Source organism: Delphinapterus leucas, chromosome 20 (assembly GCF_059928025.1).
Source record: "Delphinapterus leucas isolate spDelLeu-1000000601 "Yukka" chromosome 20, BTC_Dleu_Yukka2, whole genome shotgun sequence".
Classification (NCBI taxonomy): domain Eukaryota; kingdom Metazoa; phylum Chordata; class Mammalia; order Artiodactyla; family Monodontidae; genus Delphinapterus; species Delphinapterus leucas.
Window position 1 is genome coordinate 41,793,093 of NC_143148.1, and position 27,461 is coordinate 41,820,553.

The 27,461-nt window shown below is 59.0% G+C and overlaps 5 protein-coding genes across 13 annotated transcripts; 3 read left to right on the forward strand and 2 right to left on the reverse strand.

The window, feature by feature from the left end:
* Positions 1–732: 732 nt before the first annotated feature.
* TRADD (TNFRSF1A associated via death domain) lies at positions 733–6,508 on the reverse strand. 3 transcript variants are annotated; one of them, XM_089903204.1, is made up of 6 exons: positions 6,365–6,508; positions 5,926–6,284; positions 3,148–3,306; positions 1,972–2,249; positions 1,687–1,894; positions 733–1,548 (listed from the first exon to the last, which is right to left on the reverse strand). In XM_089903204.1, the coding sequence occupies exons 3-6, from the start codon at positions 3,296–3,298 to the stop codon at positions 1,238–1,240; spliced, it is 948 nt and encodes a 315-aa protein (XP_089759330.1). In that variant the 5' UTR covers positions 3,299–3,306; positions 5,926–6,284; positions 6,365–6,508; the 3' UTR covers positions 733–1,237. The 3 variants fall into 3 exon arrangements, with proteins under 3 accessions (XP_089759330.1, XP_022439218.2, XP_022439217.2); XM_022583510.3 differs by having other exon boundaries at positions 5,926–6,508; XM_022583509.3 differs by lacking the exons at positions 5,926–6,284; positions 6,365–6,508 and adding an exon at positions 5,723–5,809.
* On the forward strand, positions 5,872–9,830 carry FBXL8 (F-box and leucine rich repeat protein 8). 2 transcript variants are annotated; one of them, XM_022583511.3, is made up of 3 exons: positions 5,872–5,941; positions 7,529–7,705; positions 8,441–9,830. In XM_022583511.3, exons 2-3 carry the CDS (start codon positions 7,554–7,556, stop codon positions 9,411–9,413), a joined length of 1,125 nt encoding a protein of 374 aa, XP_022439219.1. In that variant the 5' UTR covers positions 5,872–5,941; positions 7,529–7,553; the 3' UTR covers positions 9,414–9,830. The 2 variants fall into 2 exon arrangements, with proteins under 2 accessions (XP_022439219.1, XP_022439220.1); XM_022583512.3 differs by lacking the exon at positions 5,872–5,941 and adding an exon at positions 8,052–8,311 and having other exon boundaries at positions 7,595–7,705.
* A 428-nt stretch (positions 9,831–10,258) lies between these two features.
* Positions 10,259–15,145, forward strand: HSF4 (heat shock transcription factor 4). 2 transcript variants are annotated; one of them, XM_089903207.1, is made up of 13 exons: positions 10,259–10,496; positions 11,130–11,238; positions 11,330–11,457; positions 11,549–11,673; positions 11,940–12,015; positions 12,159–12,223; positions 12,749–12,845; positions 13,069–13,222; positions 13,448–13,571; positions 14,074–14,179; positions 14,278–14,343; positions 14,472–14,541; positions 14,830–15,145. In XM_089903207.1, the coding sequence occupies exons 1-13, from the start codon at positions 10,374–10,376 to the stop codon at positions 14,979–14,981; spliced, it is 1,395 nt and encodes a 464-aa protein (XP_089759333.1). In that variant the 5' UTR covers positions 10,259–10,373; the 3' UTR covers positions 14,982–15,145. The 2 variants fall into 2 exon arrangements, with proteins under 2 accessions (XP_089759333.1, XP_022439214.1); XM_022583506.2 differs by having other exon boundaries at positions 13,095–13,222; positions 13,344–13,571.
* A 640-nt stretch (positions 15,146–15,785) lies between these two features.
* NOL3 (nucleolar protein 3) lies at positions 15,786–20,722 on the forward strand. 3 transcript variants are annotated; one of them, XM_022583514.3, is made up of 4 exons: positions 15,786–15,880; positions 18,185–18,487; positions 18,638–18,943; positions 19,037–20,722. In XM_022583514.3, the coding sequence occupies exons 2-4, from the start codon at positions 18,193–18,195 to the stop codon at positions 19,042–19,044; spliced, it is 609 nt and encodes a 202-aa protein (XP_022439222.1). In that variant the 5' UTR covers positions 15,786–15,880; positions 18,185–18,192; the 3' UTR covers positions 19,045–20,722. The 3 variants fall into 3 exon arrangements, with proteins under 3 accessions (XP_022439222.1, XP_022439224.1, XP_022439225.2); XM_022583516.2 differs by having other exon boundaries at positions 15,830–16,145; XM_022583517.2 differs by lacking the exon at positions 15,786–15,880 and having other exon boundaries at positions 16,152–18,487.
* On the reverse strand, positions 18,887–27,377 carry MATCAP1 (microtubule associated tyrosine carboxypeptidase 1). Of its 3 annotated transcripts, XM_089903194.1 has the most exons (7): positions 27,212–27,377; positions 23,973–24,598; positions 23,748–23,891; positions 23,334–23,466; positions 22,110–22,415; positions 21,908–22,005; positions 18,887–20,883 (listed from the first exon to the last, which is right to left on the reverse strand). In XM_089903194.1, exons 2-7 carry the CDS (start codon positions 24,540–24,542, stop codon positions 20,716–20,718), a joined length of 1,419 nt encoding a protein of 472 aa, XP_089759320.1. In that variant the 5' UTR covers positions 24,543–24,598; positions 27,212–27,377; the 3' UTR covers positions 18,887–20,715. The 3 variants fall into 3 exon arrangements, with proteins under 3 accessions (XP_089759320.1, XP_022439212.2, XP_089759321.1); XM_022583504.3 differs by having other exon boundaries at positions 23,973–27,377; XM_089903195.1 differs by lacking the exons at positions 18,887–20,883; positions 27,212–27,377 and having other exon boundaries at positions 21,649–22,005; positions 23,973–24,756.
* Between the last annotated feature and the right edge of the window lie 84 nt (positions 27,378–27,461).

Here is a 27,461-nt window from a genome sequence, read left to right on the forward strand (position 1 = left end):
GACCTTCAGGACCTCCCCCTGGGCCACCCCACCCACTCCCACCTGTACATTTCTGAATCCTGGGCCTCGACACTCTCCTGAACTCAAAACTATAGATCCAGCTATCCTTGGACTCTCTCCCTGGATGTTCTACAGGAACATCATGCCCAACTTGTCCCAAACAGAGCAAGCACTTCACCTCCCTTCAGCAGGCAGCTCCACCTTCCCTCCAACTGGCAAAGGCAGAAACTCTGGAGTCCTCTCCCACCTCCCTCATTCAGTGTCACCAGGCCTGTTGTCCTTTGTCCTAACTCAATGTTCATCCCTTCCCTCCATCTCTGCTGCTAACTGCCCCAGCCTGGGGCACTGTCTTTTCTCTCTCTCGGCATCCTCACCAGCCTCCCAGCCTTAACTGCCAAAACCCTTTAAAGGCCTCTCACTAGCCTCCAGATAAAATCCAAACTCTGTAAATTGGCTTACCTGACCCCATGCTCTCTGCCTCCCCCACTCACCAATGGGTCTCTGCAAATCCACCCACCCTTAGATCCAGCCACTCTAAACCTTCTGTTCTAAACCCCTTCCTCTCACCTTCCTCAAGACCTCACCTGAGGCTGACCATGCCCAGAATATTGCCCTTCTCTCATTCCACCACCCACAACATTCACACTCATTTCTCTCCCAGGAAGCCTAACCCCTAACCTGGGTTAGGCCCCTGCTCAGTTGCTCCCATAACTCCTTGTATTTTTCACATCAAAAAACTGGTAGTATTTTATTACTGTTTCTTAATATTCAGAGTCTCAGACTGAGTGTGAACTGGGGACAGGCAGGATTCGTGTGTTTTGTTCACCACAGTATTTGCAGCACCCAGGATGATGCCTAGGATACAGCAGGTCCTTAATGAATTATATTGAATTAATGAATAGTAATGAATTGTTCTGTGAATGAAGAGGTAAGGTCTGGCTGAAAGCCCCTCTTCTGCGGTGGGAAAAGGTGAGGTCGACCTCTTGCAGCAGGTCACCCATACGCTCTGTCTCTATCCTAGTATCTAGAACAGAACCTCCAGTGGCACCCCAGCAGACATTGTGGGTGCTTGTCTGACTCTTGGAGAGGGCAGCCATATCTGGTTGTAAGTATGGCGTCAGAGTCCCGTGGGTGGACAGGAGGTCAGCAGTAGCATTAGAAGGGACCCTACAGTCACCCAGGTGCTCCAAACCCTGGCTGGGCAACTGGCCGACTGCCCCTTTCTCTGGTACCCAGGCTAGGCCAGGCCGCCATGGGGATTTGCGAGGCCCAGCAAGTCCTCTGCCAGGCTGGTGAGTTCGTTCTCCTCGAGCGCCTCCACCAGGCGCTGCAGCGTGGCGCGGCGGCCCTCGGCCTGCACGAAGCGCCGCAGCAGCTGGAAGGCCTGCTCATACAGCCCTTCACGCTCGTATTCATAGGCCAGTGAGTCAAGCGCCGGGTCCCGCAATGCACGACAGCCGCGCTGCAAGGAGCGCCCCACCTTGCGCCACTTGAGGCCCACTGAGCGCGCGAACGTCTGTTGGTCCTGCAGGCTCAGCGGCCGGTTCACTGCAGGGGGAGTGGGAAGCGGAGTGAGCTCGGGACACCCTTCCATTTCCGCCCCGCGACTATCCCGCGCAGACCTCGCCCCTCCCCAAACTCCATCCTCCCGAGGATCCTGCCTCTGCTTCTCTCCGGGAGTCTCACCTACGGGCTGACCATGGAACAGAAAAGTCTGGCCAGACGACGGCGGCGGCGGCGGCGGCGGCGGCTTCTCCTCCGACGGAGAGGGTGCCAGAGACTGCGAGGGGGCCGGAGCGCCCTCCACGTCGCCCCCTTGGCCCCCCGAGCCGCACGTCAGATTCCTGAGCGCATCCTCCAACTCTGTTAGTTCCTCATCCCGGAGCCGGTCGGGCTAGGGAGGGGAGTGCGGCGTCGGTGGGGGTCTTAGCCGCGAATCCCCACCCCACCCTGGCCCCAGCCCGGCCGCACCTTCTGGGCGAAGATGCAATTCAAACAGCGCTCCTCGTCGGTCAGCAAGGCATCTAGCTGCTCCGCGCCGGCGCGCAGCTCCAGTTGCAGCGGCACGGAGTGCAGGGTCAGCTCCGCCGCCAAGCACCCTTGCAGCGCGGCGCGCAGTGCCCCCTCGCGGTAGGTGCGGAGGAAGCGGCCGCAGGCCTGGCGCCCGCTGAAACGCAACTGCACGATCAGCTGCGGATCGCTGCGGTGGATCTTGAGCATCTGCAGCACGTCGGGGCTCCCGCCACTCTCTGCGGAGGCAGGCAGTCAGGTGGCATGCGGTCCCCCTGCGGGGCCATTCTCCAAGAGGCCGGAGGACGGATGAAGCCCCGGGTAAGACGCCCTCCCCATCCCCAGACCTAGGGGCGCGGCTATACGCCAGAGCTCCCAGCTGGGAAGCAAATTGGGATGCAAACAGCAACAACCCAGAATAAAGGCCAGGACCTATCACAGGGAGCACCCTAGGATGGAGTGTGTGCTACTCTATCCCCAATCCTGAAGCCCCAAATGAGGGTGGGCAAAAAGGACATGCAAGAGACTTTGCAGGGTAGAAAGGGGCGTTTGCCCTGGGCAGCCAAGCCCTCTGGGTAGGTGGCTGGCGGGACAGGGGGCGAGAGGTCTCAGGTTTTTGGCCTTCTAGTGTGGCTCCCCCCGCCCTGGAAGGAGAGGGGCTCTCGTCGCTCTGAGGCCGGAGCCAGATCCCCCTATTGGCTTCAACCTCTAGTGGCCTCTGCCCTGAGATGGGAAAAGGGGACCCGAAAGGTAGGTACTGGGGAGGGGGTCTTGGGCAAGGAGTGCTGCAGTGAGAGAGGAAAAGAAGAGAGAGGCACGATTAGTAGACAGCAGTGAGCGGGCTGATCCGGGGAGTGGGGGGGCATGGAGCAGGGGGACGTTAGTGCGCACATAGATAGATCATACAGAGACACAAGAGACACAAGTCTACACCCAAGGGCACACATGCATACACAGAGAAGACAGACCCTACACAACCAGGCGTCCTCCTCCTCCCTTCCCTAACGAATCTTTTCCTTAAAGTGGTGGTTAAGCACAGGCCCACAGAGTTGAAGAGGTGAGGTCTCAGTCCCTGGCCCCGCCCACAAAAGGCCCCAGGCCGGCCTTTCCTCTCCAAGTGCCTGACCACTCACGCACCTGCCAGGGCAGTCTGCAGAGCCCTGTACACCGCCACTTTCTGCTGCGGGTGAGCGTAGGCATCCGACAAGACCACCTTGTCCAGCGAGGACTCCACAAATAGGTAGGCACTGCCCACCCACTCCTCCAGCCCATTTGGCCCAGCCGCCATCTTGTCTCCTGGGGACAGAGATAGGCATTCAGATCACCCCAACCCAGCTCTGGAGACAACTGTCCAGTCCCACGTGGCCGAGCTGTCCCCTCAGCTGACATCCAGCCGTCCCCACCCAGCTGGCATACTTATGAGGGTAAGTTCATCATCCCACAGGCAGCCCCTTGTGCTTCTGGCTCTGCACAGCCCAGCCCAGCCCAGCCAAGGTTTTCAGTGAGGACTGTCTCTCCACTGTCTTCTCAGAGAAAGAGCCCAGGGTCACAGGGATGGAAGAGGAGAGGGACAAATGTTGCAGTAGAAACAACAAGTTCTGCTCCCTCCTCAGGCCAGGGTGTCTCTCTTTTTTTTTGTTGCGGTACGAGGGCCTCTCACTGTTGTGGCCCCTCCCCTCGCGGAGCACAGGCCCCGGACGCGCAGGCCCAGCAGCCATGGCCCACGGGCCCAGCCGCTCTGCGGCACGCGGGAGCCTCCCGGACCGGGGCACGAGCCCGCTTCCCTGCATTGGCAGGCGGACCCCCAACCACTGCGCCACCAGGGAAGCCCGAGTGTCTCTCTTTTCAAAGCTGACTGGAGACATCCTTATCCTGGATGGTGCCCATGCCCCACAGCAAAACCAGACCCATGTGCTGGTATGGTATGCCCTCAGCTTAAATTTGAGCCCCCAGGATCCCTGTGGGACCAGAGCCCCCACTTTGGTTTTCTGACCTGAATTCCTACTATATCTCCAGGCTTCACTTCAAAGGACACCTGTAGTTTGCGCCTGCCCAGATTCCCTCCCGCAATCCTGACTGACCTCTGGGGCCTTCCCTCTTCCCTTGTCTCAATCCACATGCCTGTTGGAGGGGCTAACTCCACTCCCTAGCTCCAGGCCTGGGCAAGTGAAACAGGCCTAGCCAATCTGCATATTCCATTCGCCTTCCTGAAATGATTTGTTCAGAGTTGGGCACAGGATTCAAGTTGGACCAATCAAAATCAACCTGCAAATTTGGCTGGATCAATAGGAAAGAGGCATAAGTTTCCCTTCCTATCTTGAAGCTGAGCTAGAAGGAAGGGTAGTTCTCTGCCACTGCTTGGGAACAGCCTGACTGAGAATGAAACTGGCACAGGAGGCTACAGAGCCAAGAGATGAAGTGCACTCCTAACCACACTGTGTCCCATCTTGGACTTTTCCATTATGTGAGCTAAATCATTTCTGTTTACTCTGTGTTTCAGCTCTGCCCCCAAACCCTAACGTGAGAGCCAAATCTGGGACAGTACCTAGGAAGGAGCGCTCCAGCATCACCCAGACCTGGCAAGAAAAATAATACTTGATAACCCTGCCCTGCGTCTGAGCACAGGGATGTACCTTTTGAGCACCGCCCCCCCATAATCTTTTGGTAGAAGACATATTAATACTTGTGTGTTTACCCAAAACCATAGTCTGGAAATTAACAGGAAGTTACCATTGTTTACCTCTGTTGGGGAAGGGGGAGACTTGGCGTGATTTTTATTTTCACTGTATTTAGCAATATTCTACTTTATGTAAACCCCGTAGATGCAGTCCCGCCCCAAGGGGTGGATAAGTAAGGGTGGTAGTCTCCCCAGCAGGCCTACCTGCGGGACATTGAAAACCTGGAGGAGGGGGGAAGCTCCCTCACACTCACTACGACTGGACAAATGGGAGAAGTCAAACAGAAGTCAAACAGGCCTGCCAGGCTAGAGGTCGAGAAGGACAGATAACCTTTGAGAAGCGGCCGGGGCCCTTGGCTCGTTTCGCACCCTTGGGAACTCCTTTCTACGTGTCCTTCCAAAGAAGCCCCTCCTCGGGAAGCCCCGCGCCCCACCCACCCAGAGTCCGCCTCTCTGCGGGCGGGGCCGGGCTGGGTTCTAGGAACTCTTAGCTGGATACCGACTCAAGAAAATATGCCCCTATGACCGGGAGCCAGCCGGTGCAGCGTTCTATTAACACGGCCTAACAGTCCCCGGGTAGCCCCACCTCTGGCCGGGTGGACGGTGACGGCCTGCTGGCGGGCGTGGCCCCTCAAGGACTGACAGGCTGAGAGTCCCAGCATCCTACTCAGCTGGGCCGCTCCCGAGCTCTCGAGGGGAGCTCCCCGGCCTCCCTCGTTCTGGAGTTCTGCTCTTGCTACTGGCCGGGGAGGGCAAAGGGTTTCTGCTCAAATATCTGTTCAGAAACAGCCCCACCCCGTCCTCTCACCCACAGGGTCCTGCCGCCCCTTGAAATCCCCTAACTGGGACAAGGAACTTTCGGGGACCAAGGTCCGTACCCTCTCTCCCGCCTCCCACGGAAACAGCCCAATAGGCCACCACCACCACCTGACCCGAGCAGCCGCGGATGACAACCGCGCCGCGCCCATGCTTCTGAGCCAGGATCCACCTCGGCTCCTGCCGGCACTGGGAAGCCCACCCACCCTCTGCACTAACCTGGCCGCCTCGGCTTGTCCCGGATTCCCACGCCCGCCCGGCTCCACTGGATTCGCGCTGCTTCCGGGTGTGCGCGGAGCGCAGGGGCGGCGCCCCAGTCCGAGCCGCCCCTTCTGTCCCGGCGTCCCGCCCCTCGGGCTCCCCGCGGTTCCTTCCCACCACTGTCCATCGCCGCCAGTCCCCAGTCTCTGGGCAAAACCCACCTGGTCCGCTGAGCAGGTAAGAAACTGGCGCCTGAGGTTAGACAGCAGGGAGAACAGCCCGCGGCAAGGGACTTCGAGGACTTGTGGTTCTTACGAGGCCGGAGGGCCCCAGGGTGAGAGCTGCTCCTCTTCCTCCAGCGGGCAAAGGATGGATCAACAAGGAGGCGCCCCTTGAGGACCAGACGTTTCTGGTGCCTTCTGTGTGGTAGAGCTTGAAGATCTCTGATCTCTGATACTCCCTGACACTCTGAACGGGGTGCCGGTGGGTCCCAAGTTCAGGCCTGGTGGAGGGTATCAGAAGCCCCAGGATACGCGAGGCGCAAATTCCAGCAGGGACCGTTAGCCTAGAAAATAGAAAACTGGCCAGTGGCGTGAAACGTTGGGTACGAAAACCTTTAAGGACCTTAAACTAAAATTGACAACTTCAAAGAGGACGCACATTTTCCAACAAAGACCGCGCTCTCTCTGAGGTGGGTCTGCCGAATTCCAGCTGAACCTAAGCCGCCCAACGGGAGCCTGGGCTGCTTGGGGTTCAGGATCGGAACTTGAACCCAGGGTTCCTCAGGCCCCAGAAACCCAAGACTTTCTCCGCCCCGCCGGCCTTCTCTTGGAAGCACTCGGGACACCTCCCCCTGCGAGGTGGACGAAAGAGCCTCCCTTCTCTGGGCGGATTCGGTTGTGCCCCACCCGCGTCCCTGCTTTCTGATTGGCTTGTGGTCTCTGCCAATTAAAAGTTTTCCCTAATGCTCCCGCCCTATTAACCCTATCGTTACTCTCTAGTGACTGGCGGGGGTAGGACCGGGTTTCTCAACTTGGGACCTGTAGAATCCACCGGCGCTTGTTGAAATTCAGATTCCTGGGCCCTACTCTTTTTGGAGAGCCTAACTTAGTAGGTGGGGCCGTGGAATCTGTAGTGTGAACAAGTGTCCAAGTGATTCTGATGCCCCCGCGCCCTTTGAGAATGCCTCATTTCAATGGTCCTCGGTGCTTGGGCTTAGTCCTCCCCTAGTACTCAGGGTCGAAATTGGGAGGAAAGCAGTTCAGTGACCCCTGTGAGACTAGTCTGGGCCATATGGAGGCTGTAAGCGTGTAGTATAGGGAGGCAGGGGGAGGCAAGAGGGGCCCTCTGAGCTGGGGGGAGGACGTGGTTGTCTGGAGTCAGAGCCTGTGCATCCGCCTTCCAACTTGCTCAGAGAAAACTTTGGTAACTAGAAGAAAGATCCCATAGCATCATCCCAAATCCGGTATTCGGCTTTATCAACGTGGTGCACCGGTCGTGGTTGAGTTCCTTCTAATATAGCATAAAACGTGGATTTGCTCAACAAGTGAGAACGTAGTTTAAAGGAGAATCAGAGATCCTCGGCATCCAGGGCAGACTTCATGGGTCTGAGACCTGTGCACTGCACAGGGCCCCAGGCTTGGTTTAATAACTTGGTTAAATGCTCTGCTGTCACTGTCTGAAACCCTTAATAATGTTTTGAACAAAGAGACCCACATTTTCATTTTGCACTGGGCTCTGCAAATTACATAGCAGCTCCTGGGCTACAAGCATTTCTACACGTAGGCTCCAGGTGTTTCCCTCAACACTTCGGCCTTCCTGCAGCGGAACCCCCACCCTGCGCCCGGCCATGGCGGAGCCTGGAGAACAACTGCCGGAGGAGGTGCTGGCACTCATTTTCCGTCACCTGCCCCTGCGGGACCGCGCCGCTGCCGCGAGGGTTTGCAGAACTTGGGCTGCCGCTGCCACCTGCAGCACTGTGTGGCACAACACGAACATCAGGTGAGCAGGCTCCTCCCCCTCCCGCCTTCTCCCTGGTTCGGTGGAGTCAGGGCTTGGGGAGACACAGTGACTCTCCCCATATTAAAAAGCGTAATCAGGACTTCCAGCGGTCCAGTGGTTGACTGGGCATTTCCAATTCAGGGGGCGTGAGTTCGATCCCTGGTCAGGGAACTAAGATTCCACATGCATGGGCCCCCCCCAAAGTGTAATAATTTCTAACATTTATTGGCCACCAACTGTGTACCAACCATTGTTCTAAGTGCCTTACACATATTAATTTATTTAATCCTCACTAAAACTTTATGTTAGATGGTAGATAGGTGGTATTATTATCTCCGTTGCACAGATAGAAGATTGAGGCAGAGAGATTTAATCGCTTCCTTACTCAGCTGAGAAGTAGCAGAGGCAAATGTGAACCTGGCAATCCAGAGCCCACGCCCCGCCTCCTTAAAGACCGCTGAGAAAGCCCTGTTCTTAAAATATCATTGGCTCTCCGTGGCAAGGTTTCAACCAGCGGCAGATGCATCTGAAGTCTTCTAAATGGATAGGATGGGAGTTCCCTTCTAGCATCACCTTGGAGCGACCAGGCATGGTCGGGACAGGGAGGTATGTGGGGAGGGGGCAGGAAGTGGGGATGGTAGCTGGAACCCAAGCTGAGGGGTGGGTTAGAGGCCTCTCTCCAGGTCGCGGGGACTCGGCCGGCTGATGCCTTTTCTCCACCACTCTACCCCCAAGTTGCGACTGTGAGCTAGAAGGCATGCAGCCGCAGTACCTGTCCGCTTGCCTGGACCACGTTCAGAATCTACGTCTGGAATTTGTGCCGTCCAGGGAGCCGAGCCGCCTGGCGGCCATAGAGTTGCTGACCGCACTGGCTGGCCGTAACCCCGAGCTGCGAGGCCTGTGCCTGGAGTGCCGCGGAGAAAAGCGGCTCTTCGACTCGGGTCGCGACGTTCTGGACGCCGTGCACGCCCTCTGTAGGGCCGCCCGCGCGCTGCGCCACCTCGACCTAAGGCGCTTGCCCTTCACACTGGACGACGCGCTGGTGCTGCAGGTGGCACACAGCTGCCCGGAGCTCTGCAGCCTTTTCCTGGATAACAGTACGCTGGTGGGCAGCGTGGGGCCAGGCTCCGTGCTGGAGCTACTAGAGGCCTGCCCCTGCCTGCGCGCCCTCGGCCTGCACCTGGCCAGCCTGTCGCGCACCGCGCTCGAGGCACTGGCGGCGCCAGACCGCGCACCTTTTGAGCTCCTGGCCCTGCGGTGCGCATGTCCCGAAGACGCACGCGCGTCGCCCCTGCCTAACGAAGCCTGGGCCGAGCTCAGCCGCCGCCACCCTGGACTGGCCGTAGAGCTGGAGCTGGAGCCGGCTCTGCCTGCCGAGAGCGTGACACGCGTCCTGCAGCCTGCTGTGCCCGTGGCTGCGCTGCGCCTCAGCCTCTCTGGGGACACCGTAGGCCCGGTGCGCTTCGCAGCGTGCCACTACGCCGCAACCTTGCGCGCGCTCGAGGTGCGCGCTGCCGCCTCTGCCGAGCTGGACGCCGCGCTGGAGGAGCTGGCAGAGCGCTGCGTGGGCCTGCGCGAAGTGCACTGCTTCTGCGTGGTGCGACCCTCCGTGCTGCATGCCTTCCGCACGCACTGCCCGCGCCTGCGCAGCTACACGCTCAAGCTGACGCGGGAGCCGCATCCCTGGCGGCCCACGCTTGTGGCGTGAGGCGACAAACCCTCTTTCCCCTCCCTGCGGACGTGTGGCCTCTGAGATGCTGCGTGGGTTTGCCCCGGGGCGCGTCAGCTGCTAGTCCGCTCCTTTAGGACTCTGTTGTCTCTTGTCCCTCTCGAGGATTGGGGGCTGTGGGATGGCGTCAGTACCAGCCCGGAGCAACCTGAGTCCACGCGTTGCTGTCAACATCTGCAGACACCCACTGTCCCCGCCATACGGGGCTCACCCTCCTCTAACCCCAGTCCTCTGCAAACTTGCTCGGCGGCCCCGGCGTGGGAGGAGGGAGGGCACTGGTTCAAAGCATGCCTCAGGGTTGAGTGTGAAATAAATCGAGCAGTACCTCTACGTCCTGTGAAAGGCCGGGTCCGCTCTGAAGGGGGAGGGAGGAGAACCAGCAGATGCCGGAGGAGGGGTCCGGGCAGGGGTGGGAGAGTTCGAGACCTCACGGTTTACTTCCACTGGTGCGGCTGCGGGGGTCAGTGTCGGGGCACTTGCATCTTCGGAATGACAACGCCCCAGGGTTCGGCGGGAGGGGGCCAGCTTCTCCTTCCCCCACCCTCCCGCTCTCAAGCTCGCTCCTATCTGCTCCTCTACCCGAGGCTTCACTATGCCCACGCCATCGCCTTATAGGACTTTCCCAGCCCACACCACACGGTGTACGCTGGATTCTCCCGAAGAACAAAGGAGGAAACAGCGGGCCTGAGAGAGTGGTGGGACTCGGACGCAGGTCTACCTCCCTACCGCACCCCGCCCCCACGCACATACTGCCCTTTCTGTCTGCCAGTGCTGAGGCCGCGGTCAGAGCCCCGCCCCGCTGGTTCGCACGTGGCCCCCACCTGACCCGGCGCCGGGAGGCGGAGTAGGGCGGAGCGGGAGGCAAACGCAGCACTTTCCGCGGCTTTGACAAGCCCGCGGCGGCCGGGCCCAAGCGTTAAACGGGGCCGGGACTGCGCCATGCAGGAAGCGCCAGCCGCGCTGCCCACGGAGCCGGGCCCTAGTCCCGTGCCAGCCTTCCTTGGCAAGCTGTGGGCGCTGGTGGGCGACCCGGGCACCGACCACCTGATCCGCTGGAGCCCGGTGAGGGCTGGGGCCTTTCGACTTCCTCAGTGGTCCCCGGGATTCCTCCACGTCAGTGAACGTCCACGCTCACCCAGTCCCTGCCTGGGACGGGGATGAGGGTCCCTTGATTCAGCCGTCCAGGGTATGCGACGGCTTGGAGGGGGTATTCGAGATGGAGGTGAGGCGACTTCCTCCGGGCAGAGGAAAAGGGTGGGAGCCTTCTGGAGGAGACCTAGAACCCGAAGGATCTTCCAGGTCATTTAGTTCCCACCCTGCCCATCAGACAGATTGGAACACAGAGAGGCCAGGAGAAGGGAAGGGCTGGGCCTGGTTCTAGCTCAGAGTCACATCGCGGGTCTGGGAGCCGTCCGGGGCTGGAACCCAGGTTTGCCCTCTGCTCTTACTTTCAGAGAACCGAGTACGGAGTCTGGGTGGGCTGGGATAGAGATTGTGGTCGCCCCAGGCTAGGCCAGAGCTGGTTCTGGCCTGGCCTCGTCCCACGTCCCCACGAATGGCAGCCTCGGTCCCCAGAGTGAGTGCGAGTGTGTATGCGCGCGCGCCAGAGCGCTGGCTTCGCCGTGGGCGGGCACCGCTCACGGTGTCGTCTGGTCTCCGCCCGCACGGTGGGTGGGCGGGCGGCGTTCTCCACAGAGCGGGACCAGTTTCCTCGTCAGCGACCAGAGCCGCTTTGCCAAGGAAGTGCTGCCCCAGTACTTCAAGCACAGCAACATGGCGAGCTTTGTGCGGCAACTCAACATGTGTGAGTCCCTAGGGCCGGTAGGGACGCGGGCGTGGGTGACTTGGTGCGGGGGGGGGCGGGGCAATTTACGCCCCCACGCCCTACTCCCTAGACGGTTTTCGGAAGGTGGTGAGCATCGAGCAGGGTGGCCTGCTGAGGCCGGAACGGGACCACGTCGAGTTCCAGCACCCGAGCTTCGTGCGCGGCCGAGAGCAATTACTGGAACGCGTGCGGCGTAAGGTGGGGGCGGCCTGCAGGAACCAGCAAACAGGGGTGGAGGTGGGACAGCTGTTTCCTGCGACTCTGACTTGAGGGTGCCTCCCACCTGCAGGTGCCTGCGCTGCGCGGCGACGACGGCCGCTGGCGCCCTGAGGACCTGGGCCGTCTTCTGGGCGAGGTGCAGGCTTTTCGGGGAGTGCAGGAGAGCACCGAGGCGCGGCTGCGGGAGCTCAGGCAGTGCGGGGGAGGGGGCGGAGGAGGAGGGGGAGGGGGAAGGGAGGGTCTGGGCGAGGGGGCACTGGCTTCCAAGCGTTTCTAGGCAGCTCCTTCCTCTCTCATGCCTTGGCGCCTCCATCAAGACCAATGGGCCGAGCTGAGGAAGTCTGTTGTCTATGGACGGGTGATCATCCGAGTGGGCGCGGGTTCAGGCCTGCCATTCTGTGGGGGGTGGTGACCGGGCGAACTCTCAGATGCCTCAGCACCCTCCCACGCCTTTCCCCCAGGCAGAACGAGATCTTGTGGAGGGAGGTGGTGACGCTGCGGCAGAGCCACGGTCAGCAGCACCGGGTCATTGGCAAGGTGTTCCTCTTCCCCCTACCCCACTTCTCTCTCTCACTCCTGAACGTACCACCCGCCCCCCAGTCCTGGAAGCCACCTGGAGTGCCTCGTTAGGGTGGGGGGCAAGGTCCAAAGTATGAGTTAACCCTTTGCTTTCTCTTAAGCTGATCCAGTGCCTCTTTGGGCCACTTCAGGCGGGGTCCAGCAGCGCAGGAACTAAGAGAAAGCTGTGAGTGAGAAACCCAGGGACGCCCCCACCCCTTCCAGGACCCTCACAGAAACCCAGGCAGGACTCCTTCTCCTCCAGAAGCCCCTTCACCTGGAATCCTCATTCTTTTTCCCTGCATTACAGTCTTCCTCACCCAATGGCCATCCCCCCAAGGGCCCCCTTCCAGGGCTTTCCCCCTCTACCCCCAACTCTGCCACCAAAACCCCCTCTCTCAGACCCCTCAGTTCCAGGACCTTAACCCCATATTTCCACCCCATCATCCCCTTACCCCTCACCCCAAAGCATCCCAACAGCAGAGGGTCTGGGTCTCAAACCACACTCCCTCCCTCTCCTCTCTACCCCCTAAGGGCCCCCATCTCTGGGGGGAGCCCCTTCTGCCTCTAGCATGTGACTGATGCCCTGGCAACAGGCCTCAGCTCTGCTGACTTGGCTGCTGGGGCCTGTGGGAGGGAGGTGGTGCAGGCTGAGGGGCATGGGAGATGAACCTACCCAGCCCCCTGCCTGTGCCCTGGCCACCCTGCACAGGTCCCTGATGCTGGATGAGGGGTGCCCAACACCAGCCAAATTCAACGCCTGCCCCCTACCTGGTGCCCTCCTGCAGGACCCCTACTTTATCCAATCGGTAGGTTTTTGCTTCTCTCTTCCCTAGAGCACAGCTCGGTTTATGGAGAGCCTGTTCCCTTTCCACATTCCCCAAAAAGAAGAGAAGATGGAGGCCAGCTTTCCCTCCCACCAGACCCAGGCTCCCCAGCATGGGCCCAGCTTCCTCCCTCAAACCTTCCCCCTTAGATCTAGCCCATGTGGTACTGGTTGGGTTCTGGCTTACCCTGTGGCTTGAGGTGAAGGGCTGGGCCTCATCTTCTACTTACAGCCTCTCCCAGAGACCACCCTGGGCCTCAGCAGCCCTCACAGGGCCAGGGGCCCCATCATCTCTGACATTCCGGAAGACTCTCCATCCCCTGAAGGAACCAGGCTTTCTCCCTCCAGTGGTGGCAGGAGGTAAGAGGGATAGGGGCTGCCCTCTGGGGAGCCTGTGGCTGAGGGCCTGGCAGCCCAGATGGCTGTGGGGAGGGGGGAGAGGTCAGTGCCAGGGTCTGGCTGAAGCTTTTCTCTGGTGCAGGGAGAAGGGCCTGGCACTGCTCAAAGAAGAGCCAGCCAGCCCAGGGGGGGAAGGCGAGGCCGGGCTGGCCCTGGCCCCAAACGAGTGTGACTTCTGCGTGACAGCACCCCCACCGCTGCCTGTGGCTGTGGTGCAGGCCATCCTGGAAGGGAAAGGGAGCCTTAGCCCCGAGGGGCCCAGGAGTGCCCAGCAGCCTGAACCAAGAGGCCCCAGGGAGGTTCCTGACAGGTGAGCAGAGAGACCATTTTTGACTGTAAGCCCTGTGGGCCACTTCTGCAGCTAGATCAGCACTAACTAGCCCCCAGACTTCCCAGCCTTCTCTGCCCCTTGGTGGCTGGCTGGTCGGTTGGGCACCACGGTCTCACCTGATTTCTCAGAGCTGCTCTAAGGAGTACCAGCTTCAGAGGCCCCTAGAAAGTGGAAACATGTCAGTGGTAGGGCTCAGGAATCTGCATTTTAAATGCAACCACTGGGGTGCTTGTAAAGTACGCAACAGTTTAAGAACCACTGATATTGATAATTGCATAGGGAGGGGACACAACCCAAACCTCAGGCCAAAAGTAGGAAGTAGAGGCACTCTCTGTGTGCCCCTCTATGTGTGTGTGAGGGATCGTCTTCCAGCATTTTCTATATGTTGTCAGATTTAGATCCTGATGTATTCAGGTTCCTTGGGAACCTAATGGGGGGTGGGGTTGGGCACTGCAGGCCAACGGCAGTTTTCCGTGCACAGGGGGCCTCTGGACCTGGAGAGAGGAGCCCGGAGCCCGGAGAGTGTGTTGCCTCCAATGCTGCTTCGGGCCCCCCCTGAAAGTGTGGAGCCTGCAGGGCCCCTAGATGTGAGTACACCTTCAGCAGGGCAGAGGCATGGGGCTTGGTGGGGTCCAGCTGTTTGTGCAGCCTGGGGAGGACACCACTGACCCAGAGCTCCCCCTAGGTGCTGGGCACCAGCCTCCAAGGGCGGGAGTGGACTCTCATGGACTTAGACATGGAGCTGTCCCTGGTAAGACGGGGGTGGGAAGGGCAGGGGGTTCAGGGTTGTTCAGCCAAGCCCTTTAGTCCACAGCTGTTCTCCCTCAGCCAAAGCCCCAGCTCCCCTCCCCAGCTGCTTCCTGGGGTTCTCTTATGCAGTTGCAGCCCTTGGTTCCAGAGAAGGGTGAGACTGAGCTGGCGGTCAAGGGGTTAAATTCTCCAGGGCCAGGTAATAATTGTGGTGACTCAGGACCTGGGGGAGGCCCATAGGGGCCTGAGCTACCAGGATTGCGTGGGCGGGGCAGTTGGTGTTTTGGAGGGAAATCCCCGGAGGCAGGCTGCTCTGCAGAGTACTGCTTAAGCTGCTTGAGCCACTGGAAGAGAGTGGGGTGGGGGGGGGGGTTGAGAGTGGATGTTTCATCCTAACTGACCGGAGGGCAAGGCGAGTGAAGCTCTCCTTCCCTGAAGAAAGGAGGCGACCATTTCTCCCCGCTGAGCACAGCCCCACTCCTCCTAGGGAAGGACTCCATGCTGGGGGCACCACTCCTGCTGGATGTCCAAGCCGCTTTGGGAGGCCCAGCCCTCAGCCTGCCGGGAGCTTTAACCATTTACAGCGCCCCTGAGAGCCGCGCCTCCTACCTGAGCCCAGGGGCCAACCCCTCCCCCTGAGAGCCCTCTCCACTCTGAAACCAGCCTGGCTGAGGGGTGGGCTGGCCGCCAGCACGCCCGGCTCGGCTTCCTTGAGCCCCTGCTGGAGGCTGAGTGAAGCCCCTCCTACTTTGGCAGCCCCTCTCCAATACCGAGCCCTGCATAAAACTGCGTTTTTTTCTGTGTTTCTGGTCTCTTTTCTCTACCGACCATGGAGCACAGAAGTCATGGGTGGGGGGCGACTTGGCATTCGTAGCAGCGTCCAGATCCTAGGGCTTTAATCGAGGAACACTTGAAGGGTGGAGGTGCTTGGGGAGCCTGCCCCTAGTTCTCCTGCTTAGGCCCCATCCTCCGGGTCCGAATCCAGGGCTGGCGCGTGGCCACTGCGACCTCCGGGAAGCGGGGACTTTTGGGGTCACACCCAGCACCGCAGTGCATCCGTTCTGTGAGCCTGGGTAAGCTGGTCTCCTCTGAGCCTTGTCTGTGACAGGCAAAGATGGGTGTAAAACGCCTGGGAATTGCCGGGGTACTTGGGGCCGCGGGCTTAACTGTCCCCTCCCTGACTCAATCGGCGCGCCAGGGGTGAAGAGGGAAAGCCGACTACGTGTACGAGCCCGGGCGGTACGCGGCTTCCGCGACCTGCCTCCCCGCGTCCCGGGAAGAATGGCCCCCTTTCCCCACCCCCTCCGGGTTCCCGGCAGCCCTGGCCGGCCCGCCCCCGCCGCAGCTGCTGCTTCCATCTCTACCCCGCCCGGCCCTTTCTGCCTCGTCATCTCCTCCCCAGCCAAGGCTTGACCAGTGAGTGGGGCCGCCGGGAGCGCACGGACCGGGAGCTCCCCGGACCCTCGGCTGCGGTGGGGAAGAGAAACTGAGTTTGGGCAAAATCCGCGCCCCACCAAAACCAGCCGCACCCGAAGGAGGTCTGTGAGCCCCGCCCCTCGGCAGGACTCTAGCTCTGGGGCTGGGTGGAGGGGAGTTAAGGGTTCGCACGTGCTCAAAGGCTCCCGCAGTTTTCCACCACCTTCGCTCCCTAGCAAAAGGACGCGCGGGGAGCGAGGTGGGGAGGGCGGCAGAGACCCCGTCCACGCCTCGTAACTGGAGCTGCCTGGTGCTCCGGGAAGGATCTGGGCTGTGAGCACTGAAGGAGATAACTTCGGTATTCACTTCTGAGCATTGAGTTTCAGGGTGAGGACCTGTACCAGCTGGTGTCTCTGCACCCCAGACAGGACAGAGGACAGGACTCGGGGTAACGGAAGGAGGAGGCTAACATGAAAAGAACTTGGGGAGGCATGAGAGAGAAGGAGGGGCCAGTCTAATCTTCCTCCTCCCTCTCTGCACCTGTACAGAGTGGGTTCTGTCCTCCCTCCCTTCCTGCACTCGATTTGGGGGACAGGCTTTGGAAGCCTCAAGTGAAGAGGGCAGAGGATCCACAGTACACAGTGCAGTGATGTCAGCCTAGTGGTGAGGGTGTATGTTGTTCACTGGGATACGGAGAAGGAACCAGTCTGCTTGTGGGACACTCAGGCATTGGGGTGGATGAGGGGACATTTGAGTCTTGGAGGATGGATCCACAGCATGGAGGGAGGAAAGGGCATTCCAGGCCTAGGCAACAGCACCTGCGAAGTTTGGGAAGTGCCAGTACTGAGTGGTGGAGGGAAGTGGGGGAAAGCCTGGCTGTCCAGGGGGTGGGAAGTGAACAGATAGTCGGGATTCTCTCTGATAAGCTGTGGGGGGTGGGGGACAGGTAGTTACGGCTGACATTGTGCTTGGCAGGAGACCTTGTAGTTCAGGCTGGAGCAAGTCAGATTCCACTTCTGCCACTTGATCTCTCTGAGCCTGTCCCCTTATCTGTAAAATGGGGACAAAAGCCCTACCCCAGAGAGTTGTCAAAGTCACTGTTCTGTGGGGGTGATGGGATAGGAGTGAGCGGTACTCAGAGAGACTGTTATAGGAGATGAGGTGACCATAGAGGGGTTGAGGGAGATGCTGATAACTCACTGAGAAGTGGAGGAGCAGCATTTGTCCCTGATGGGACATGAAGGGAGAGAGAGGGGTAAAGGGTAGTCCTGGTCTCTGCTCGTGGCCTGGGGGAAGGTCTGACACTTCAGTATGGCTAGGAGGGGTGAAGTGACCAGGGAGGCATAGCATGGCACCAGGTAGTGAGACCTGGGAAGCAGGATGGGGGCTAGGACCAAATCCTAGACCTAGAACCAGGTAAGGAGGTAAAGGAGGGACCCCAAAGGGAGGATGAGATCCAGGAGGGTGTTTTGTGGACAAAGCCAAGGCCAGGGGAGATGGGCTGAGAGGGGGAGTGGTCCAGGGCCTGACCTAATTGCCCTTAATGCCAGGGGCCTTGCTGCCTGGGTCAGGCCACCCAAGAGGAGATGGGCCATTGTCCTTGGTTGTCAATAAATGAACAAAGCAGATTAATTTCTGCCTAACACCTGCTGTTTGGAAGAGACAGCCTCTCAAAATGGGAGGATCTATGGAGGAAAACAGTGAAAATTCAATGTTTGCTGGTAGCTTTTGTGAGTTGGGCCCTGGGTACTTAAAGATGATGGCTGTAAATCATTCCCAGGGCAGCAGGGAGACAGTTTGGTCTCAGGTGATGTCAGGAGATCTTGGTCAGAGCTAAGACTCAAGGGAATTCAGGTATCCCTGCTCAGGTATTAGAACCAGGAGAGACCATGAGACCACTTTGGGGTTACAACATGGTGGTGGCATTGGTGAGGTGGTGCAGGGGCAGGGCCTGTCCTGGAAGGATGGACCTCAGGATAAGGGGTCTGGACTTCCTCCGGTGGGTGAGAGGAGCAGCGGAGGCTCTTAGCACTTCAGGATCTGGGAGTGGGGGGATTCGGGGCTCTGCAGGGTCTAGGATGGAAGTGAAAGGCTAGACTAAGTAAGTGGTGAGGTTGACAGAAATATTGGACAGACTGGGAAGAACCTGACTGCAAGCTGGGTGTGGGGGTATCAGGATCAGTTGTAGGTCTTTCTGCCTGTTAAGTTGGGGAAGCAGGTTGGGAAAGAGAAGTTAGTTTGGATAAACTGGGTCTGAATGGATCGCAGGATCTGCAGGTGGCAGGGGCTCAGGAGGGAAGACATGCTTGGGGAGAGCCGTCAGAGTAGAGACCCCAGTCACGGGTGTTCACTGGGGCCCTGGGAGAGAGGTCAAGGTCAGGGGAGCTCCGGCCCCCACTACCTCTCTCCCCCCACCTCCCATGCAGCCCCCACCATGGGCAACACGCAGGAGAGGCCATCAGAGACGATCGATCGCGAGCGGAAACGCCTGGTAGAGACGCTGCAGTCGGACTCGGGGCTGCTGCTGGATGCGCTGCTGGCACGGGGCGTGCTCACCGGGCCCGAATACGAGGCGTTGGACGCGCTGCCTGATGCCGAGCGCAGGGTACGCCGCCTGCTGCTGCTGGTGCAAAGCAAGGGCGAAGCCGCCTGCCAGGAGCTGCTGAGCTGCGCCCAGCGAACCGTGCGCGCGCCCGACCCCGCCTGGGACTGGCAGCACGTGGGCACGGGTGAGAGCGCGCGCGGGGATGGGGCCTAGGTCAGAGGAGGGGGCGTGGCGTGGGAGCAAGGAGTTGAGGTCTTCCCCAAAGACCCGCACGTGTGCAGGGGAAACCTCAGAGGGGTAAAATGAATCTGAGACACTCCCACCTCCTCCGTAGGCTACCGAGAACGAAGCTACGACCCTCCATGCCCAGGCCACTGGGCTCCTGAGGCAGCTGGCCCAGGGACCGCATGCCCCTGGCTGCCCAGAGCTTCAGATTGCGATGAGGCCCGGGGTCCTGAGGACTCCGAGGCAGCGCAATCCGGAACCCTCGAGGAAACTGAGCCAGAGCTGGAAGCTGAGACCCCTGAAGGGGCTGAGCCGGAGTTGGAACCCCAAATGGATCCTGAACCAGAGCCAGGGACAGAACCAGAGCCAGAACTGGAGCCGGAGCCAGACCTAGAGGCTGGGGACGAATCTGAAGGTGTGAGGCCGACCAAACCTGGTGGGAGGGCGTGGCCTGGGGGGCGGAGGGGGGCGTCCACCTGACTGACCACACCCCTTCCGTCATCTCTAGATTCCTGAAAGCCTTAAAGCTGACAGGCCGCTCCTCGCCCTAGCAGGATGGGATCTAGGATCCTGCCCTGCCGGGGTCAGATGCCACGAAGGCTCCCTCTGTCCCAGTACCACTGAAAGTGAATAAACTCTGGAGGGTCAGCTTGGACTCTGTGATTCTGGCTCTTCGCCCAGGAACTAGGGTGTGGATTTGTACCTCTAAGTCCCAATGACCCGGGCAGCCCTGTGCCCACGGCCCAGTCCTCAACCCCTTTCCATTCCTCAATAGCCCAAGCTGTACCCCTGGAGAGTCCCCAGTGGGACAAGGGCCAGACCCTTGGGCCCTGCTCCACAGCCCTTTTATCCTCGTGAACCATTTGGGGACATGTGTAGTCACCAGCCCCACCTCATGAAAGCCCCTAGGCCTGGCACAAAGAGCCAGGAAAAGGGTACTTCTTTCCACTTAGAGAAGGCTAGAGCTCACCACCTTGGGAAGTGAGACTAGAAAGAGAAAGGGATCTCAAGTAGGCAGAGCCCACACAGTTCATTGTAATTGTTTTAATTGGCTTCTCTCGGGACTGGGAGCTCAGTGAGGGTTGTGACCAGTTAACTGGCACACAGAAGGCGCTCTATACATATTCACTGACTAAATGAATAAGGACTTTGCAGCTGTGTTTCCAGGTTTTCAGATGGGAAAACTAAGGCCAAGGGAGGGAGTAGGACAGGGTCAACCTCACACAGCTGAGTCTGAGATGAAACTGGAAGCAACAATTATCTTGGCACCTCTCCTGGTCTAGGAGGGGCTCAGAACTAGGAACGAGGGGCCTGCCCCTCAGGCTTCATTGTGGCTGCTGCCAGGCTATGCCAACCTCTTCCAGAGACCAGCTGTGAGGGTGTGGGCAAAGACAGGGACAGTAGAGGCCAGTGCAGGGGATGAAGGCAGGGCCAGGTGAGCTCTTAGCTTGATTCACAAGGCGTGTGTGTGTGTGTGTGTGTGTGTGTGTGAGTGAGTGGAGCTAGGAATAGTCGGTGCCTTCCAGAGGAGCCCTGTTCCCTCCATCGAACCTTCAGAAACTGCTGCGTCCCAGCCCCAGTAAGTAGAGCACATAAATAAGGAATAAATACATGACAGTGGGAGAGGCAAAATGCTGGAAAGCACACCCCAGCCCAGCTGGGTCTCTACTACCAGGATCCCTGCTCCTTGAGTCTGTGTGAAAGCCAGGACCTCAGGCTCAGGCAATCACCCCAGAAGAAGGGAGATCCCCACCAGGACCCAGTGAGAGGTAGACAGCATGAAAGCTGAAGGAGCACCAAGGGGCCAGGTGGGGGAGGAAAAGACTGGAGTATGCAGACACCCAAAGCCATCTCGTGCAAGAACAAGTTTCTACTCCCAAGCCACCCCCTCATCCCCATCCAGCTTCCCTCCTGCCCCCAGGCTTTTCCTCTGCTCAAAAGGCAGCTGGAGACAGGAGGGCAGATTTAGTTTGCCTGACATGCTGCTGTTGGCCTTCAGGGTCCAGGGAGGCTAGCAAGGGACACAAACTCTCTGCTGTTGCCTCTCCTCCCTCCTGAAATGCTTCTGCCCTCCCCATTCCCCAAGAAACACGCAGGCTGTGGAAGCACAGAGCAGCCAGCTTCATGTTCTGGGGGCTGATCTGGAGCCCTCTTTCCAGGGCCCCTGCCTGTAGCCCTCAACCAGTATCAGTCATCAGGCAGCAGGCGGCCCAGCTCTGCCTCATCCAGCCGGTTGGTGGTCATGATGTGCTCCAGCTGCTGCCGGTAGCGTGCTAAGTCCTGCATGAAGTGGGGCACCCGGGTGTTGTCCAGCACCCCATGGGGCCGAAGGTGATCTACATCCTCATAGGACACCTGCAGGAAGAAAGCTGGGCCTCAGGAGTAGGCAGGGTGCCCTGGCTTTCAGGCAGCTGGTCCCAGCTCTCTTGCAATGGCCCATAGCCCTTTGCTCCTGGAACTCCTCCCTCTCCCCTCCTGATCCACTCCCAATGTTATGTACCCCGAGGCTCAGTCCTGGGTGTTTGCTCTTTCTCTCAACACCTTCTTTTATCATCTATGTCCTACAACCTCACTCCTGTCTCCAGTCCAGCTTCCCCCCTCACCTCCAAACCTGGGTATCCAACTGCCTTCTGAACGCCTTCCCCGGGATATCCTTCAGGCACCTCAGACTCCCCATATCCAGCATTACTGGGTGCCAGCCTATGCCATCCCCACCCTCCTCACAGTCCCCTAGGTCACATTCCAGGTGGGGGCGTAGAATCTGTCACCCTCCCACTCAGAGTGGCCACTGAGTTAAAAAGATCCACTCTCTGAAGATCTCTCCAGCTTGCTGCTTCCCCTCCAACTGCACGGCCACTGCTGGGTTATGCCAGACCACCATCAAGTCTGCAAAAGTGATTGGAAAGGCCTCCTCCTTTCCCCCCTGCACTCCCTTCCCTAGGCCTCTCCTCCCATATGACAGAGGGAGCCTTCTAAAGCAAACCATCTGTGCCATTCTTCTGCTCAAAGCTCCTAGGATTCCCCATTGCTTTGGATGAAATTCGACTTCCTCAGCCTGGCACAAATACCCAGCGCCAAGGACTTGTTCCCTGGCCATTTCTCCAGCCTCCTTCCCCAGGCCTTCCTGATTGCTCCCTTGGCCTGGAATGCTCTCACCTCCTTTGAAGTGCAGTGTCTACACACACACCTGTGGGCTGGCTCAAGCACCTATATTGGCTGCCAGACCGTCATTTCACCTCCTGTGCTCACCTCCACCCACGCTGCCCCCATCAGAGAGGCCTGGCACCCAGTCCTCAGTTGAGTTCCAATCAGAGGCTCAGGGAACACTGCAGTGATGGGGAGAGCTGGCTGGGCCCTCCGAAGGCGCGTGGTCCCTCACCTTGCCCAGCGAGGTCAGCAGGGGGAAATCGATGGTCTGGCGATGCCGCAGAATGCGCACGATGCCATCCAGGTACACCTGATCCTTGCTGAAGCAGCCTGTGGACACGGGAGGGCCGTGAGCCCTAGGCCCAAAGCCCCACCTGAACCCCCCCCGCACCCCTGCCACAGATCAGGACACTCCCCACTGCACAGGCGCCCACCGGGCAGCGAGGTGTCAGTCTGGCCGCGCTTGGCGCGCACGCAGTACTCCCAGCGCACGTCGGCGTCCTGCACGTAGCGCGCCAGGTCCTGGAACAGCTGGCGGAAGGACATGTGCGCGGCGCGGTGAATGGTGTAGTAGAGCAGCGCGGCGCGCCACAGGAAGGGCTGCTTGCGGAACAGGACACTGTGCAGGCTGGCCAGGCCCTCCTCGGTGGGGTTCGCTGGCCGCAGCCCATACTGCAGCCGGCCCTCGGCGCTGTGCCACGGCTGCCGCGCGTTGTTCACGCCCCGCAGGTAGTGGGTACCTGTGGGGTGGGCGAGGGAGAGGCTGCGCTGGGCCGCGCATCCAAGGGACCCTCCTGCCCAGCCTGGGTCCTGGTCTGCCCAGCTGGACCTCTAGCCAGCGACTCACATATCCTTATGCCTCTAAAGTCAGGCTCTTACACAAGTCCCCTCCACCCCAAACTCATACTCACCCAACCCCAGGCAGCATGAAGACTCTCCTCAGGTGAACTCACACCCAAGGATCCAGAGTCTCACATACATGAACCCTCCCTCACCCGTCCAGGGCTACACACACCCACACAAACTCTCCCAAACTCACACTGCCCCCCAAGCCCCCAGAGAGGTGCAGGAACTCACACACTACCCCAGCCCCACATCCTGCATGCCCATATCATGCTGATGTCCCCAGCAAAAACCATCTTTTGCCCAGAGCAACAGGATTCTTGATGAGGAGGGACAGACAGAAAAGACTAGTAATTAGTGTCCCATGCTCGCTTTTCCAGGCTGGCCCTAACCCCTCCTAAACCCAGCTCTGTGTGTTTTCAGCTAATTCCATTCCCAGGATCTGAACTTCCACCCACCGGGGAGGGCCTGCATGTTGGCTGGGCTTGTGGGACCCTTAGGGCTCTCCCTCTGGCCTGTCTGGGCCTCAGCAGTCTTGCCCCACTGTCAAGGGAAATCATAGAGGAAGTAGAGGGAGGAAAAGATACCCAGAAGGAACAAGAAATGAGGGTGAGCCCAGAGAGTGGGCTGGCATGTTCTGGCCTATGTCTGTGAGCCAGAGGAAGGAGGTAGCTGCTCCTGAAGGGAAGGGGCCCATCCTCCGGAGGGAAGGGGAAGAAAGAGAGGGGGTGGGGTTACTGGAGACCCTCACTGCCCCCCCCTTGTCCTAGCCCCCTCTCACCCCTACCCGCCCACCCGCCTACCCACACCCTGACCTATCTCGTGCCGCAGCATGCCCTCCAACCAATACTGGCGGGCTCCGGTCAGGTTGATGGCCAGTGTTGGTCGGCTGTTCTCCACCATCATCACTGCCTGGGACAGCAGGTCCTCACTCAGCTGCACCACAACCTGCGGGCGGCAGAGCCCTGAGCCACGGCCACCAGCCCAGGGGCAAGTGTGCCGATGGGCCCGCTAAGGCCACAAGGCAGCCAGGCTGGACACTTGGCCACAACACCTACCCTTCCCCACCACTGCTTGGAGCCAGCTCCCACCTTACCGGGGCAGGGGCAGGGGCAGGGCTTGCCCGAGGTCACTAGCTCCATCAGTGTAGAGCTGGGCCTGGCATTGCCCACTCAGCAGCCTGGTTTGGAGCATGTGGAAAGGGGGCCTCGCAGGCAGGGCGAACTCACCTCCCCAGCACAGCCCTCCTTCTGCATGTATTTGCGCACAATGGACCAGATCTGGCACTTGGTCAGCAGCTGGCCCCCAGTCGCAGCCTCAAAGTGCTCATAGGTACCAAACTTCTCCAGGACAGCCTCAATGATGCCAACCGCCTGCACAAAGGGCCACAGCGGCAGGTCAGGCCAGGCCTCTCAGGTGGAAGGGCCAGGGTGAGGTGGGCAGTCTGCACTGACCTGATGGAGGAACTGTCCAGAGGCCTCACTGTACTTCTCCAGCACAGCCGTAGGCATGGGCTCCTGGTACTCGAACTGTGGGTTGTAGGTGTAATGGGACTGGAAGAACTTGTCCCGCTCACGGTCCATGTTGGTTGGCCGCAGAGCCACCAACATGCAGGGGCTCTTGCTGGCACCACGGCCTGCATCCTTTCGAGTCTTAGCAATGTGAGGCAGGGAGGCCGCAGGCCGCAGGGTGCCCCCACCTGGGTCCCGTCCCTGTCCAGGTGGTGCCCGACCCTGGGTGCTGCCCCCCCGCCGGCCAATACTGTTTACGGTGTAGGTGCTCTCACTGCGACGCATGTGGCCACGGTGGCCCAAGTGCAGCTCTGAGCAGGGCTGCGGCTCAGGTCGGGGCCGCAGGGCTGAGCGGACTGAGAGAGCCAGGGGGAAGGCCAGGGACCGAGGCCAGGGGTACAGTGCTGTCCCATCTCGGTCTGAGGGCCTCAGCCTATGGCCCAAGGATGAGGGACTGGATGGTGGGCTGGGGGGTGCCTGCTCATACACCTGAGCCCCTGAGTCCAGCACCATTCTGTCCTGGTGGTCACATCCAGCTGGGTCACTCCAACTCCCCACACGGTCGACTTCTGGAGACACAGAAAGGCATGTGGAGACCAGCATGAGTGGGTGTGGCCTGAGGACCAGCAGGCCTTGTGCTCCATCCACACTGCCCTTGCTGGGCCTTTGGCGGGCCCAGGACCTGACGCCAGGTTCTAACCTGACCCCTCACCTCCACCCTAGTGTCCATCCCCTCCAGCAGGCTCACCCAAGTAAGCTGGACTGGGGGAAAGCAGGAGGAAGAGTCTCATACACCCAGCTAGATGGTGGTTACTCAAATCCCCTTAGACTGTGAGCTTCTGAGAGCAAGGCCTAAGCCCCTATTCATGATTCTTCTAATCCCTGTGCTCAGCGCCCACCCAGACTGGGAGTTTGGTACAGTGTAGCCTCAGCTGCCATGATGACAGGTGAGGGGGTCTCACTACCTTCTACCTGCCTTCTACCTATGGCATTTTCTCAGTCTCACCCCGCCCCTCCCTCCTGGCTCCATCCACTTCCTCCAGCCCATTGGGATTGGGCCTCAGTCAGTTTGAATGCCTGCAGGCCCCTTGCTTATGCTAGTCCCTCCACCTGGAATGCTCTCTCTCCCTGGGCCATCTGCTCAAATCCAAATTAGAATCAGCTTTTGGTGAGCAGAGGGAAACTTCAGCAAATCCAAGCCAATCCCTGGTCTGTCCCCTAAAGTCATCTTTCTAGCAGTCATCCAAGGCCAGTGTCAGGACACTCACCCCTGACTCTGTACCAGGGCTCAGTCCAACCCAGTCTCTCCCCAGAGACTGACTGAAGGCTCCAGCCTCCAAACTCTCCTGCCTGCTCAGGGACATAATTCCAGCATTCCTCTCCTTTCCTACATCTCCTGCATCATCAATCTCTTCCTCTCTACTGGATTCTTCCCATCAGTATAAACACATGTTGTTATTTCTCCATCTTAAAAAACAAAACAAAACCCTCACTTGACCCCACACGCTTCCAGCTCCACTGCATCTCCCTCCAGCGGTTTCCTAGGGCAACACAACACCTCAAGTCGTCTATACTCAGTCTCCAATCCCTTCTTTCCTGTTCTCTCTTCAATTTCGCTTCAAGTGGGGGCTTTTGTCCCCCACTCTCTATCAAAACTGATCTGACCAAGGTCACCAATGATCTTCATATTGATCAGCAGAGCTTGACAAAGTTAATGACTTCATCTTGGCTTGGCCATGTTCTCCACTTGGTTCCCAAATACACTGGAACATGGTTCTCCCACCTCACTGGCTGTTTCTTCTTGGTCTTACTTGCTGGTAATCCCTATCTTTCTGACCTCTTGACACTATAATGTCCAGAACTTGGAAAATTCTCTCCTCTTCTCCGTTTATGCTCACTCCCTAGGTGATCTCATCCACTCTCATGGTTTTAAATATGTCAGCCCAAACTTCTTCCATGAACTTCAGACTAGTGTTGCCAGTTCTCCGTTCAACATCTTTACTTGAACGTCTAACAGGTATCTCAAACTGAACATGTCCCCCGTCTGGAGTGCTTTCCCCTCATATAACTGCAGGGGTCACTCTCACTTTCCTCAGATTTCTGTACAAATATCTTTTTAGAAAAGCCTCCCTAACACACCCTCTATAAAATAAACCTACCCTAGACACTCTCCACCACAACCTCCCCTTCTCCACAATATTGTCCTATGATGCAGTTATCACCATCTGAAGTACAGTACAAGTGAGCTTATCTGTTTTCTCCTTTTAAGTGTTCACAGCTGTGTCCCCAGAACAGTTGCTTAATAAAGGAATGAAACCAAGAGCCCTTGTCCTTCTCAGAACTGGAATCATACCTTCCCTGCACTTATGCTTCCCCATCTAGTTCTGATCCCCTCCCCCTCCTCCCGGCACTCTGCCTAGTGACAAGCTGCTGGAAAAGATTTCAGGCCGCAGGCTTCCCTCCCCTGAACTAACTATACACTTTTCTGGATTCCTCACTGGTCTCCGGGCCTCTGCTTGTACTAATCCCCTTCATCTCCACTTCTTTCATTTGACCTACCTCTTTGCAATTACCAGAATATGCCTGTTTCTTTCATGTCTCAGGTCCTTCTGCCAAGAATGCCCTCCCAATGTCTCCCCGTGGCAAACTCCTTAACCATTCTTCAGGACTTGGTTTAGGCCTCACTTCCTCCGGGAAGCCTTGCCAGCGTCTTAAAGGTTCCCAGTGCCCAGGCGGCTTCTTTACCATCCTAGGCTGTCACTGTTGGAGCCTAGGTCCGTGTCCCCCCATCATCCCCTGAACTCCCTGAGGGCAGGGACGGGTCTGATTCACCCCCATGACCAAAGTAGCCAGCTCTAGACGCAGACTGAATGAAAGATGGTTGTGGGAGGAGCCCAGGCTGAAGGCGGAGTCTGGTGATAAATGAGAGGGTGTGGCCTGAGCCAATAAGAAACTCCGGGAGAGGATAACGTGGAAGAGGAGCCAATGGGGACTGGGAGATCGAGGAGGGGCGTGACCTCCAGCCAATAAGAGGCGGGGGATGGGGCAAAGGGCGTGCCCAATGGAGGGCGGGGCCGGAGGACAATGGAGCGGGGTTCCCTGGTGGATGAGGAGGGGTCGCGTCGAACGCCTTCTCGGCCTCTCGGGGGTGGGGGGATTCCGTCCGCGTGCCGCGCCCCCACCTGTTCAATCCTCTTCTCGCCGCCGCCGTTCCCACTCCGCAACCCCGGCCGCCGGCTGCCCAGCCCTCGGGAGCCGACACTGGTGACGCACGCACTCGGGCACGCGCACGCTCAGACGAAGGCGCGCGGATTCACGTCAATCTCCGCGGCCTCAAGCGCCCGAGGACATGGCTGGGGGTGGGGCCAGGTAGAGCCGGAGGGGGTCTACCATCGGGTCACGCCCCTGGGTGGGGTGTTGTCTTAAGCCCGC

Bases quoted from the DNA above. Each gene is read 5' to 3' on its own strand.
- TRADD (XM_089903204.1), bottom strand. From the start codon at position 3,298: ATGGCGGCTGGGCCAAATGGGCTGGAGGAGTGGGTGGGCAGTGCCTAC. The intron at 1,895-1,971 runs GTGCGGCCGGGC...TCCCCTCCCTAG, and splicing joins ATTGCATCTTCGCCCAGAAG to CCCGACCGGCTCCGGGATGA. The intron at 1,549-1,686 runs GTGAGACTCCCG...CTCCCCCTGCAG, and splicing joins GTTCCATGGTCAGCCCGTAG to TGAACCGGCCGCTGAGCCTG.
- FBXL8 (XM_022583511.3), top strand. From the start codon at position 7,554: ATGGCGGAGCCTGGAGAACAACTGCCGGAGGAGGTGCTGGCACTCATT. The intron at 7,706-8,440 runs GTGAGCAGGCTC...TCTACCCCCAAG, and splicing joins TGGCACAACACGAACATCAG to TTGCGACTGTGAGCTAGAAG.
- HSF4 (XM_022583506.2), top strand. From the start codon at position 10,374: ATGCAGGAAGCGCCAGCCGCGCTGCCCACGGAGCCGGGCCCTAGTCCC. The intron at 11,674-11,939 runs GTGCGGGGGAGG...CCTTTCCCCCAG, and splicing joins CGGCTGCGGGAGCTCAGGCA to GCAGAACGAGATCTTGTGGA. The intron at 12,846-13,094 runs GTAGGTTTTTGC...TTCTACTTACAG, and splicing joins ACCCCTACTTTATCCAATCG to CCTCTCCCAGAGACCACCCT.
- NOL3 (XM_022583517.2), top strand. From the start codon at position 18,016: ATGGATCGCAGGATCTGCAGGTGGCAGGGGCTCAGGAGGGAAGACATG. The intron at 18,488-18,637 runs GTGAGAGCGCGC...CCTCCTCCGTAG, and splicing joins CTGGCAGCACGTGGGCACGG to GCTACCGAGAACGAAGCTAC.
- MATCAP1 (XM_022583504.3), bottom strand. From the start codon at position 24,632: ATGCTGGTCTCCACATGCCTTTCTGTGTCTCCAGAAGTCGACCGTGTG. The intron at 23,892-23,972 runs GTCAGTGCAGAC...CCCTTTGTGCAG, and splicing joins CTGGACAGTTCCTCCATCAG to GCGGTTGGCATCATTGAGGC. The intron at 22,416-23,333 runs GTCAGGGTGTGG...CCCACCCCACAG, and splicing joins CATGCTGCGGCACGAGATAG to GTACCCACTACCTGCGGGGC.